Raw genomic sequence first — 15,277 nt, forward strand, 5'->3', positions numbered from 1 at the left:
AAAATGCATAAGAAGGGGTTGAAACACTAATTCTATGGATTAATTATGAACAAAATGGATGCGGACGGATTCAAACATTGATTCTACGGATTCAAACAAATTTTATAGTCCATCACTGTATGGTTGATTATAGCGTTCAATAAGGGTTTGCAAATGATATTTGTACATTGTAATGTTGTGTGTCAAACATAGCTAGTTTTGTTTTATATGTGTTCAAGTTTAATTTGAGGATTAATAGAAAGGGTGTTGAAAGTGAAAGAGAATTAGAATCTGTGAATTTTATTAGAAACTAGAAATTCAATGTTGGTAACACAAATGATAGAGAAGAGAGAAATGAGTGACAAAGGGCATGACAGACAAAAATATATATATAATTTTTTTGTTTTTTAAAATTAAACATTAAATTACTATACAAAATAGAAGGGTGGGAGCATAGTCGTAAAAACTTGCTTAGGCTAGCCGATCGAACTGAGACCTAGTGATATTAGCGGTACGAGCTAGTTATCGAATCGATTGATTGTGCATTTTTCCTGGTAAGACCTGGGTGATTTAGCTTAAAAACCGATGACCAATTTTCTAAACCAGACTAGATTGACTCATTACATGTATTATTACCTAAAATCCTATAAAAATAGAAAATAATAGCCAACTAGATTTGAACGTAGCTCACATGTAACACCCTAAAAGGTATCACCCTTAAACGTACAATTTAGTCATCAGTGGTGGATAATACAAACATATATCATATCATTACTCAAGATTATCAATATTAAAAGTCATACAATATTCCTAAGTAATATCATCGTATACATATAAAAGGGTAATTCCCACTTTTGAAACCCTATATATGCCAAAAGAATACATAAAACTAAAGATATTAATAGTTTCCCAAATTGCCAAATGGTAGGGACGAATGGCCATGTTGTAAACCAGACCTAAATCGGCCATGTGTTGAAGTCCTATGACTAGGAGTACAATAATTAATGATACAAAATAAAACTATTAAAATCAATTTTCTAATAAATGTAATAAATACAACAATTAATAACATGAAATAAAATTTATTGCTCACTATTTAATACCATAAATGAATAGCAGTGCCGTTACTTTCGTTTTTCACCTTTATAAAAAAGAGTATATGATTCTATATCTTCATCAAAGAAGAAGATTTCCTCTATTGATTTTCTTTATTAAATTCAGGTGATTAGTTTCTTCCTACCATCCTCAACCTCTCTTCATTTTTTCTCCATGATTTGATTATCTTGTTATTGAACTTGATTTTGATTAGTTCTTCATTTTTTCCCATCAAATAAAGCTCTTTTTGTTAATTCTTTAAAAAAAATTCTTCTTTTTTGCATAAAAATTTAAACATTTCGGTTTCCTTTTAAAATTATGGTATAATTTGCATTGTTTTAAACAATTGATCGCATAACAAGAAATCATGTTTTCTATTTTATGGAATAATTATTTTTTGCTACTTTAAAAAATATTTTTTGCTACTTCAAAAAATATTTTTTGCTATATTCGTTGAAGTTGTGGCTTCTACATATCTGCACATAAATTTTAAACTTATGGCTTCCCTTTTAAAACTGCGGTATAATCTTCCATTGTTTTTGAACGACGTTTTGCATATATAACAAGAAATCATGTTTATATATATAAGGACATTTTGAAGCATCCAAAAGGCAGTAAGGTGTCTAAATTATGCACTTTTAGGCGTGTACGTATGTAATATAGCTGAATAGGGATGCATATAATTTTTGTAGCTTTATAATTTTAATGATACAATTTACCCTATGCTTTAATTTCTAGGTTACGTACTAATGACGGCCCGGTTCCATAAGATTGTTGTTGCTGACCCCATGGATCGAATTAGTGATTTACCAAGTCATTTGATTGATTTTATTCTACAACGCTTGCAATTGCAAGATGTGGTTAGAACGAGTTTATTATCAAGTAAATGGAGATATAAGTGGACTTCTGTCCCCAAACTTGATTTTTCAAATGATTTTTTTCAAAAGTGTAGGGATTTAGAACTTCATGAAGTTTCAAGTACTATTACAGAAATTCTTTTGATTCACGATGGACCATTAGATGAGTTTGTTCTTTGCATTCCCGAAAATGTGCCAATCAAAATTGAATCCCTTAACAAGTGGATTCTTTGTTTATCAAGAAAAGGGATTAAAGAACTTGAGCTTTGGAACCTTCAAACAGATCCTTGTGAAACACCATCTCATATCTTCTCTTGTCAGGGATTGACGTATCTTCAACTTCAGAATTTTAAATTATCAACTGTGCCTAATTTTTCTAGCTTTAAAAGTTTGGTTTACCTTATCTTAGTTGATATTATATTTGAGTCCAGTGCAATTGATCTTATGTTTGGTTGTCCATCACTTGAGATGCTCTCCATTTCATACTGTTCTGGTTTTGAGTGTATCAATGTGTCCTCTCCTGCTCTCGAAGTCTTACATGTACAAGGTGAACAAGTTATCAAGTCAATTTATTTGGAGAAAGCTAAAAGAATGACTGATGTTTCACTCATGGCTGATAATCCTGGGGATAACTTTGACATGGATACAATATCAAATTTGATCAAAGGCTTGTCGGAAGTTGAAAGCATGTGTTTCACAGAAGGTTACATTCAGGTCAGTTTATTTAATGTTGTTGATTTGATATGATATTATTTGTTAGCTTGGTAGATTTTATCTAAAACTATAGAACAACACCATAGTAATTAATTAGTTGATATATACAACTTTTTTCTTTTTTTCCAATGGCATGATTCTACATTGAGTGATTTTTGTTCAAACAAATGTAAGCTATTGAGCTATCTATATTTTTCATAAATATAAAGCCAAGGACTACGAGTGCATTAAAAAAGATATGGTTTTACTTTGATAGTATTATGTACGTACCATCCCTCCTGCCTAACATGACAATCTGATGTGATTTTCTAAGTTTTTTATCTATCATTGGTAAAAAAGACCATTGATCAATATTTTTAATTTGGTGCGCGCCTTGTATTATGTGTAGAATGTTGTGTATTTTCTAGTTGGACATATACTAATGCCTATCACAAATTTTATGTTTGTTTTTATAGATCTTTTCCACAGCTTATACCCTTCCAAAGAGTTTGCAAAAACCACTCAACTGCTTAGAATCTCTAGAATTGGAAGGTGTGAATTTCGACGATACAACAGAGCTTCTGTTTGTTATTTCCCTACTTAAAAGTTCTCCAAACCTAGAGAAACTTTTTATACAGGTGACCGAGAAGACCAATGCTTCTTAGTTTTTTTATTTTTAAAATTATGATATATTTCGACTCATTTTCTTTTTCCTTTGTCTTCTTCATATTCTCTTTTTTTGTAGGGTAATTATATCGCTGGCGTGGATCTGCCACAAATATTGGAGAAGTCAAAGTACAATGGTTGTTGCCTTAGTCACCTTCTGACTGTGCATATAAAAGCTTACAAACCCTGTGAGAATACAATGAACTTCATACGTTTTTTGCTGGCTAATTCCACATCATTGGAGCTCCTTACTTTCTACATTGTTCCTGCTCATGATCATCAACAACATCAATATTCCATATCTAGTGTTGGACGAGAACTGAAACAAATGGCACGAGCTTCAAAAAGTGCAGTAGTTGAGTTCATTGATTTATCATTTGATTGATTGGTGATTGTATTTGTTATCATTCAATCCCCAACTCCTCCTCATCTCTTGCTTTGTTCTATTGTAACTTTTGCTAGTTACACACAACTCTTTCACACCCTCTTAAAGTTGAATTATTGTTTTTTTTTTCATGCATGATAAGAGGGACATATCTTAAAAATAATCATGTTATATAAAAACAATATATTAAAGTAGTAAAGTTTTTTAATTTATATTTAATTTTTGAAAATTATAAGTTTTAAAAATATTATAAAAACTTACGCTAAGATAATTGGCCAAAATCCATAGTGAAATTCAGGCTTAAGTTAGACAACGTTTCTAGTATTTTTTTTTAAAAAAAAAAAATAGAATCTAATAACTATCCTATTCGTCTAATTTTGGGTGAAGTTGAGTTTTATGTTGTACCTATGGATGTTACTAATGATAAACTATTCTTCTACCTTTTTATATAAGGAAAATACGGGTCATTTATAGATTTTTCTAGTCTTTAATTAATTCATAATCTTATTAACTTTCCAATTTTCTTCAAACTTGATGATTTTTGGAGACCTACCGTTAACATGGAGGTGGGGGTTCAAAGAGAGATATCGAGGGAGTTAGGAGATGGAAGGGGGGTGAGTTTTTGGTTATTCTTAAATTCATAACAAAAACTTTGCAAGGTGGTGGAGTTGGGGGATTGGCAAGGGAATGAATGGGGATGGGATTTAAGTTGGAGAAGGAGGTTTCAATGGGAAAATATTAATATGAAGTGTTTTACTGTCAAAAAACACATGGAGTGGTAGGGGATTTCTTTGGAGGCAAATTGTAGTAATATCATTTAAATTATAAATCTTGGTCAATACATGAGCTAACTTCATTTGCATGATAACCCAACACTAATATGGGCTAACATCAAGAATTGCCCAATATTATGCATTTTTGTGCTCAATTATGTATGAGTTGATGTTAATAGGTTATAAAACTGTGCAATTTAACATGCCCGATCAAGTAATTTACCTTGTACATTTCTAATGAAAGAGAAATGTGTCTTTTTTAGGGTTCATGAAAATATACCCTTAATTTTTATGTGGTTTTAGAGAGTCTTATTTTAATTTCTGTTATCATATCTTTTTCTTCTCTCCTAGATAGAAGTGTAGTAGCCTAAGAGCACACTTGAGAGCTATATTGTTGCCCTGTTCCATAGTCTTCAAGGAGATTATTGGTATGCATTTGACCATTAAACTTGCAGAGTTGTACTTCTATATCATCTAAGTGAAAGGATTTTCCTCTATCTTTCTTCTTGTCAAGTTATGGATTGTTTTTGCATGTTATTTTGTTTTGATTTTGTTATAATGTTATAAATAACTAAACCCATAACTAGGGCTATAGCGAAATTTATGTTGTGATCTGGTTTATCCTATTTTTTATAAGAACTTATGTTGGTCTTATCAATTGGGCTATTAGCATTATTGATTTGTTTGATTATTAAGATCTAATCAAACTTGAAGTTGCCTTAGTTTATTCCATAATCAAAGATTCTACCATACCCAATTAACCAACTTGTAAGGGAAATACAATTTAAGGTTTTGTAGGATCAATCTTAATCCTAGGATTTCAATCTGTTATGAAATTAATGGATCCGTCAAATCTTAAAGTTTTTCTTATTGTTGTATTGTATGATCATCAAGGGTAATGAATTTAGGGATAGGATAATTGTTTGTTATCATAAAAAAGAAGAGATTGTTGAGAAAAATAATATCCGCTACTGCACTTTAAACATTTAATTAACATGGGTTAAAAAGACATCTTATATCGATTCTTCTATCGATGTAGATTCCTACGATATAGAAAGTCTGAGTTTGGGTTAGCTTTGCATCGTAGGGGTATTGATGTTGATAATTTGGAGTGTGTGTTGTGCCCCAGTGATGTTGAAGAGGTAAATCACTTATTCGTGCAATGCCAGTTCTACAAAGACTATCGTGGATTTGGTTTAACATTTCATAACTAGTGCTTACATCCTACAGAATGTATCACTTAAAACTTTATTTGTTCTAGTTTAGTAGTTTTCTGAATTATATTATTCCTTGATTCGTGAAGGAGGCTTTGCCCTTGCCTCTCTCGTTGCATCCTTTGTTTAGCCACATTGTGTGGCTGTTGTTAATGATATTTTATTTTCCCGTTAAAAAAAATCAGTTTTTTAAATTGGTTCTAAAAGAATGAATGTAAAAAGTTTTTTTTCTATATCACTTATAAATATAATTGATGCAATTCTTTGAGCCTGGCTTCCCTTTCCTTCTCCATGAGTGAGTATATCTTCTTGTTAAGCTCCTCTTGGAGATTCCTAAACCTTACTCTAGTCATGGTTCATCTCAAGCTAATTAAACTCCTTCATACCATGCTCTTCAATATTCTTTGATGGTCCTCCATATGTTTGTCTTGATCGATGTTTAAGTGTCTATACATATATAGATGATGGATTGATGTTTCTTGTTTATCGTGAATCAGAATCCATTACAATTAAGTGTAAAGTTGGTTTGATCAAAATTAGCATTGTTCTAACCTTATCCATTACATTGAATAGCTTAAATATTATATAGCATGTATTTATGCGCGTTCTTGCAATGTAATGTGAGACATTTTACTAATTCTTGATGTCCTTAACCATAACTTAGTTAAAAGGAGAACTCCCACAAACTTTTTAATTTATATATATATATATATATATATATATATATATATATAAATTTATCTTGTAATTTAATTTTAAAATTATAATAATAATAATTTATTATTAATCATTTTAATATTAACTATATATACACTTAAAAAGTCTTTTATCAAGTGATGAATAATAGTTTAGTCCGTTAAAATATTTTAGTATATTTTTTAAAATAATTTAAAGAATTTTTTTAACTTTATTAAATTAAATATATTAAACTATATATTTTAACAAAAGAAGGGAGAGACAATGTAATTCTAGCATCTCTTAAGAGTAGAAAACGTTATTTATTTTAAAGGTGCTATATCAATTAGATTAAATTATATATTTCAAAATAAGGAGGCAGAATAGTATAATATGGGCATATCTTAATTAGGGTAGGAAAATATAATTTATTCTATATTATTATACATATGAATCCTTATTTTTTTTTTAAAAAAAATTATTAGTTATTAAAAAAGGTAAAAATGTATTATATTTATTTCCTCATTTAATAAATGTATTGAATTAATTATATATTAAATACAATAATTATAGAAGAAAAAATTTCGATGTTTATCAATTATATATATTCATGTAAGAATCTATACATTTAAGAAACATGCATTGTATTTATTACATTTAGTTAATTTATAGAATTTTATAATATTATTAAGTTAAATTGGATATTATATTCAAAAAATTATTATTATTATTATTATTATTATTATTATTATTATTATTATTATTATTATTATTATTATTATTATTATTATACATGTATCTTATTTTTATTTATATATTATTATAAATATAAAATTAATAATTATATTAAATTATATTTTATAATTTTAATTTTTTAGTAGAAAATTCAAATATATATTATTTTAATTTTTTAATTTAACTATATATTTGAAAATATATTAGAAATTAAAAATATTTATTTTAGTCAATTATGTAAAAATTTATTTAAAATATATTAGTCAATTAAAAATATTATAATATATAGTTCTAATTAAAAAATATTTTAAATATTTAATTAATATTTATGTTCAAATTTTATTTGATTATTTCAATATTGTTAATATAAAACATCAAATATATATCATTCTAATATACTACTACTACTACTACTACTACTACTATTATTATTATTATTATTATTATTATTATTATTATTATTATTATTATTATTATTATTATTATTATTATTATTTCAAATGTTTGGTGATTTTAATTTCTAATTATTTTGAACCTTTTTAAAACTACCTATATATTCAAAAATACATATTAGTCAAACTTTCTTTTATTATATATTAGTTAAATATTTAAGAATATATTTAATTTTAGTCAATAAAAAATACAGCAATATATATATATATATATTAATAATTAAAATATATTTTTAAATATTTTAAAGAATATTTTGCAAACTCATCATGGCCTTTGTATATCAGAATTGAGATAGATTTGCATTTAGTCAATTATCCTTAGTGCCTAATCGACTATTTGATTTTAAAGAGTTTTTTGCTTTCACAAACAATCGACTATGTGGAAATATAATTAGTTATTTGTAAAAATGAGATTTTCAAATGACTTCTTGTATGACACTTATTCTTTCATTTTTTATTTTGTGATTTTCATTAAGAGAACTTTAGGAAGTGTGAGTGTCATCTCCTTTTGATCATTTGATTGAAATTCTTTTTTTTACATTTGGAATCAATGGATCTTTTTGCATATGATAATGAAGAAAAGTTGATACTACATAGGAAGTATTTTTAAATGTCCACATCTTTCACTTATTAAGTGAAATCTTTCCTTAATTTGTGATTCATTTTCAATTTTCATTAAATGGATTACTCAATTGTATTCATGTAGTGTGTTTTCTACATGTAGGTTTGTAATTCTTGATAGATTTTTAAGGCTTAGTGTATTTGTTGATTGCATTTGCATGTGAGTTTGATTGTAACTCAAATATTATAGTGAAAAGATTCAAGTAAGGTTATTATGGATCAACTAGATATAGATTTCTTCGAAACCAAAACGAGTATAAATTGTATTCATCTTTTTTCTAACCCATTCAACTCTTTTATTGTTTCTTGCTTAAGTTTCTTAACATTTACGTGTTGATATTTGCTTTGTCTCATTGTGTAAATGTTTAATTGTGTTTAAGAAATTTAAGAATATTTGCAACGCACCTAAATCTCTTGTTTCAACTAGATTAAAGGATGCACCTTGCGAAAAAAATTTCAATTGGATTTAAAATTGATTTGAATCTAATTCACCCCACTCTTGATTTATATTTTCATGCGTCATTATTTCTTACTTGTGTGTAGAGAGAGAGAGATTCATTTGACAATCCATACATTTAATAATTATATTTAATAAATGTATTGAATTTATTTTTTGACTGGAACAAATGTATTGAAATCCATAATATTATTAAAATTAATTATATTTAATAAATATAATAACTAATATTATAAAATAAAAATTCTCACTCTACAGTTAATACCATTGATCATTATAATTAAGAGAGTAACAAGGATCACTTGCTTCCGTATTCTTCAAAGGAAAGCATTTTCCCTCCATTGACTTATGTAATTCTAGCGACTTTTTTTAACTCAGGTGATCTATTGATTCTTGCCTCTCTCCATCTTTTTTCATTTTTTTACACCATGATTTGATTATCCTGTCATTCAATTTGATTTTAATTTTAGTTCTTCACTTTTGTTACCATACAAATCTATTTTAGATAATTCTTTAAAAAAAAGTTTTTCTTTTTGGCATACAAATTTGAACATTTTGGCTTCCCTTTTAAAATTGTTATAAATTTCATTGTTTTTGAATCATTCACCCACATAACAAGAAATCATTTTTTTTCATTTCATTAATTTCATTTTTTGCCTCTTTAAAAAGATTAGTTGCTAGATTAGTTGAAGATGTGGCTTCTCTTCTAGGTTTCTGCATAAAAATTTGAAAATTTTGGCTTCCCTTTTAAAATTATCGTATAATTTTCACTGTTTTTGAACCATGAACTACATTGCAAGAAATCTTGTTTTATTTATTTCTTTTATCAAAATGAATGTTATATTAAATTTGATGGTGCCTAATATTAATGGATTGTTTGTTGAGCGTAGTAAAGGAACATAGTTTAAATCATCTTGTCATATATAGTTTCACGTGGAGGTTTATAACAGTATTGCGACTTTAAAGTTTTAATTAAACATATTCTAATAATGTTCCTCAATTTTCGTATTTGGAACGTATTTGCATTTGTAGTTTAAAACCTTGGATCCTGGTATAACAAACTATACCTTTTGATTTAGATTTCATGCATGCAAGCTAAGCTGACAAATGCTTTCTACGCAAATCAAAGCACACATATTGTTTTAACATTCACAAAATGAATTGCCTTTGTTAGTTTTGGAGTTTATATATATAATTTTTGTTGCAAAGACTGAAAAAGCACAAACCATAAATTAAGGTTGAGTTGTAGACTTGATCGCTCTCCTTAAGACATTTTGTGGCTCTACCTGAATTGTACAACAATGTATATCTGCATCATCCCTAGAATAAAACAAGCCTATAAAACTAGCACCACACAATAATAAAATATGCTCAGAAATATAAAAGAGGAAAACTCAATTTTTAGGAAACAGCAATTCTTTCAGTTTTCCAAATTCTTTTTCTCTATTTTTTCAAAACTCGGAACCTCTTTTTATAACATGAAAATCACAATCACTCACTTAAATGGTGTTAAAAACAATTAAACCAGATTAATGATTAGCTTCGCAATGGCCAGAAAAACTTTAAGATAGAAAATAATTAGCTTCACAATGGCTAAAAAATATTAAATTAGATTAGTTATCTTTACAACAACTAAAATTAAACACGTTAACTTAGATTTTTTAAAAAAATAAATCACTCAAGAATACCCCACTTTTATTGAATGATTTATTATTAAAAAAATTAATCTAAGTTAATGTCTTTTCAATTAGTCGTTGTAAAGATAACTAGCTTATTTGATTTGATATTTTTTAGCCGTTGGAAGTTAATTAATCTATCTTAAAGTTTTCTAGTTGTTGTGAAGCTAATTATTAATCTACTTTATTGGTTCTTAACATTATTTAAGTGAATGATTGTGATGATTTTCATGTTATAAAAGGAGGTTTTGAATTCTATTAAAAAATAGAGAGAGAAAATTTGGAAAACTGAAAGAATTGTTGTTTTCTAAATATTGAGTTTTCCTATATATTTTGTTTCCGAGCAAATTTTATTAATGTGTGGGCCTTGGTTTGTTGGATTCTCTTCTTTGCAGAGAGTGCTCTTACTTAACTTTAGAGGGTTGTTTTATCCTCGGGACAACGAGATTATACACTACTACCCAATGTAAGCAAAGCTGTGAAACATCTTAAAGACAGCCACATATTTTGTGACTCAACCATAATTTATAGTTTGTGTTTTTCAATCTTTGTACTAACAATTTTAAGATGTGAATTTCCTGACCATGCACAAATTAAGTCACTTCCGTTCTCATCACTGTACCCTTTGTCAAGCATGTTCTACTCGAAAATTTGTTTGATGTTCAATAGAAGGAACTAGAAACATTCAATGACAATGACTTCATGTGTAAGAATTTTATTTTAAATGGCTTATCTATTAATCTTTATGATTATTAATTACAGTACAAATAATACTTATTTGGAAAACATGATGCTAAAAAGGTTGGATCAATGAAATATGGTTAATTGTCACCTTAAGTATCAAATGAAGGATGACAAATCTATAAAAATGTACATTTTTTTATGGCTCCAAACATAACAATAAAATTATGTTTTTATTTTTATTTTTCTTTTGAATCTCTCTTAACACAACATAATTAGAATTTCATCGGGTTGTTTTTTCAAAGTTACAAAAGAATTATGATTTTATTATAATTTTCTAAACCAAAAAAAGATAAGTAACAAAATTATAATTCTATTGTGTCATAATACACAACGGAATTGTGATTTGATTATCTTTTTTTAATAAAAAAGTATAAATATATTTTGTTGTGTCATAATTACGATTTCCTTGAACACAAATTAATGGAAAAATAAAGGTACCTCATAGGAGTGGGTGAAGAAGAGGGAGAAGGGTTGGAGGTGGTTGGAAAGTGAAAGGGTAGAGTTGAGAAGGAGAGGAGTTGTGAAAGGGAAGAGGAAGAGAGAAGAAGTTGGGAGGAGAAGGGTTGAAGGAAGAGAGGGAGGGAGTAGGGTACCAGGAAGGAGGAAGGGGTGAAAAAATACAAATGAAAGATAGAATAGACTTTGAGTGTTGCTAGTGCAGCATTATTGCTGGTGCACCCAGCAAAGCTATTAAATGGCAAAATTGTCCCTGCTTGTTTTTCTTTTTACGGATCAACATACGGATCACCTTGATCCGTAAGAAGAAAAACAATTTATTAATTAGTTTGTTATATATAAAAATCTATTTTTTTAGTTGAGATTCTTGTAATTGAAAACAATTATGCAATACATGAATTCAAACAGTACATTAACTTCAACATAGTTGAATGAAATTAAATTTCCATCAAATACTACAACTAACTAACTCATGCTAATTTTGCGACAAGGACAACTCGTCTTCCATTTGCGGTAAAGGTTTACTGAAAACAGCTAAAATTTCTATTGGCCCAATCTTTTTCCAGTAGTTAGACTCAATGAGCACCTTCATCACGTCCTCGTTGGTTTTGAGTTCAATTATTTCAAATTTTATAACTTTTTCTGAATACTCATGGTGACATGGTTTCCGAAAAAACAATCGCGTTACCATTTATGTTTCATCAACACCATAAGGGGGAATCCCACGAGGTGCAACTTGTTTGATCAAATCCTTCAGTTCATCCATGGTACATCCGGTGGGAATGTCAAAGTTTTTGGGATTTTTTCCTGTGAACGAGTAACCTACAAACTCATTTTGGCGTGACATATTCCACCTCCCATTGTAATATAGCAGGGCATCATAAGTATGGGTCATAGTAGTTTCAAGTAAGTTTAAAATACCATCTGGGATTCTAGCAATGCTACATAATAACTCAATCGGACCAACAAACGAAAATTCATGATTACACATTAACATTGTGTTAACATCAGCATCATCTTTCAGTTGCATACATTGAAACCGAAACTGATTACCTGCATACGTGAAAGACTGCCGATAGTAAATTTCATCCAAAAATTGCTTGTCGGTTAGCTTAAGGGTATTGTGTATTCTGGTTTTTAACGTTTGAAAATCACACCCGTTAGGTACTCGAATGGGAACTGGAGTGGAAGCTTGGAAGGAAACACCATTGTCGTTGTGAACAATGGATCAATTTGGAAAAATAAAACCTAATGTGGAGTTCACAACTGTCTGACTGCTTGTCTCTCCCAAGAATGCCATAGTTTTTTGTAAGACTTGGGTTGATACTAAAACTTGTGCATTCTTACAAGGTTAGGTTGTGCCATATATATAGATGAGTTTTAATATTAGTGCTGCATTTTTTAAAGATTGAAAATACGCATGCACATGCTTTCTGTATGTGTTGTCAACTACACGAATGACATGACATGCTTTAGCTTGCATCAGATTTGCATGTGTAGTCATGCTGTGCAGGGTCCTTTCACGCGCTTTATGTTAATGCAGACAACAATTTATCATACACGGTTTTTCACAATGTGTAGTCAAGTCAGACAATGATATATCATACATGTTTTTTTAGAATTAAGTAATAATTTTGTTAATTTTGTTGTAGACGTAACAAATAAATTACATGTTCAAAATGATCATGCATTTATAAATTACATGTTCAATCATCATTTAAGTCAACATAGTCTCTCTTGAACATCACGAAGCTCTTGTAATGCTGCATTCTGCTAATATATGGATTTGGCCATGACTTCGCCTGCGGATGACAATTGCTAGACCATAACAATGATACAGATGATAAGGGACAACGTTCTTTTAAATAAACCTGTTGTGTATGCGAAAAAAATGTTAACTCAATCCTACAAAAGTCATTGCATAATCATAAAAAAAAACACTTCATATCTACAATGTACCTCAACAAAATGATTGTCATACACATGACCGATACAAATTATACGATGCAATGAAGAATTTGTCAGTAGTTGACTTCTAAGGGGAAAGAATGTCATGCTTTGTTGTTTAGACAAGGATACAATGATTACGTTATACCTTGATGCAATGACATGTCCCATGTCCGTTATATTCATCCACTTATCCGTTGTCACCTCAATAAAACAAATATACACGTCAAACTTAATTTCAAACTAAAGTTTTAAAAATCAAATTCATAAATTACATACTTTGGTTAACCCATCAACAAGTAGTGACATCCTTAATTCCTCAAATCTCTCTGTGCCACCAAAGAGCTTGATATAGTCTTCTGAGAAATTGGCAAGTTCTTTAAGCAGATGGTTGTGGACCACCGACCAAGAGTCTTGACCCATACCTAATAAACCGGCAACCGACCGATATCCACAGTTACCATCACCTTTGACATCAACAATCTTATCAATGAAGTCGTGCATAAATGGCTGAAACTGGTCCAACATAGGCATCATCGTTCTTTGATTCAGTTGCTCAGAGGATGATGCAGTATGTCTCACGGACGAATTGCTATTTTGTTGTGATTCAAAGGCATCTACATACTCCCAATAAGATGGATCACGCTTTGTTGACCTTGGGTTCCTACTCGTAGTTTTCTTTGGTGCCCCCTTTGTGTTAACCTTTGCTGGATGAGGACACATCGAATTCTGATCAGGGTGTGCAATTTCCCAAAGTTTACTTCTTAGAGTAAACTTGCCACAAACATCAAGTTCTTCGAATTTTTGGTATATTGTTTCCATTACGTCCTTGATGCCCACTTCGGGCTCAGATAACCCTTGGTCTGAAAAAATGAGTCTCCTCCAGAACATATGAATTGAATCAAGTGGGATGCAACCACCAACATATTTGGATAGCTCACAAGCACAAGGAAGACCAAGCGTGGTTCTCACCACGCAACCACAACTTGAGGGATTCTTGCCAGCATAGTGAACACGCTCAAATTCAGCAGCAATCTGATTTAAAGCATACCTTGAAACTATTCCAAGCAGCCTCCTGTATAAGGTTTTTTGGAACACATGTCCAACGACATGTGTACTTGTTTCAAATGATGCTTTAATCTGTGTGTGCTGCAATGTAATCATGTTGTTCATGACATCTCACACACTGCATAAGTCTCCAATGCTATTTTGTAACAGTCTTTTTAAAGACGAGTGAGCAGATTCAACCCTACATTTCAAATACACAAATAAAAATAAACATATAAAATAATACAATTCTATAAATTTTTCAACGTTAATAGAAATAGTTGAACAATTTCATACCTGTTTGTTGTTGTGTTTCCTAAGTGCATCACCTTATTAGTCCAGGCATAAACAAATTTTTCCTTGTGTGGTATTATCCATGTTTCCTTGACATAGTCAATAAATATTGGCCAAGGTGCGCAAGCTACTTCGAAGTTCTTCAGGCATTCATCAAACTGTTGTTCTGAAGGACAATCAGTCAGAGATCCCCAGCAATCCATGACATAATCCCAAGCATTTTTTTGCGCAATTAGTGATTTACATTTAGCCTTCACATTCTTGTTTATGTGAAAGATGCACAACAAATTTGTGCATTCAGGGAATACATCTTTCACTGCATTCATCAATGCTTGGTCTCTGTCAGTGACAATAACTCCAGGGAGGGCATCACGCTTTAAAAAAAGGCCTCAGAAGTGTTGTAAAGCCCATACCAAATTATTAACGCGTTCACCCTCCACATATGCAAAACCGACAGAGAATGTCATCCCAGTCGGTTTCATCCCAACAAAATCGAGCAATGGGAGTCTAT

The 15,277-nt window shown here is 29.8% G+C and overlaps 1 protein-coding gene across 1 annotated transcript; it reads left to right on the forward strand.

The window, feature by feature from the left end:
- The first annotated feature begins 1,822 nt into the window (after nucleotides 1-1,822).
- Nucleotides 1,823-3,702, forward strand: LOC102667792 (F-box/FBD/LRR-repeat protein At1g13570). The gene is made up of 3 exons (XM_006575785.4): nucleotides 1,823-2,645; nucleotides 3,101-3,262; nucleotides 3,370-3,702. Exons 1-3 carry the CDS (start codon nucleotides 1,824-1,826, stop codon nucleotides 3,673-3,675), a joined length of 1,290 nt encoding a protein of 429 aa, XP_006575848.3. The 5' UTR covers nucleotide 1,823; the 3' UTR covers nucleotides 3,676-3,702.
- The last annotated feature ends 11,575 nt before the right edge of the window (nucleotides 3,703-15,277 follow it).

The sequence above is a fragment of the Glycine max genome, chromosome 2, assembly GCF_000004515.6.
Source record: "Glycine max cultivar Williams 82 chromosome 2, Glycine_max_v4.0, whole genome shotgun sequence".
Taxonomy (NCBI): domain Eukaryota; kingdom Viridiplantae; phylum Streptophyta; class Magnoliopsida; order Fabales; family Fabaceae; genus Glycine; species Glycine max.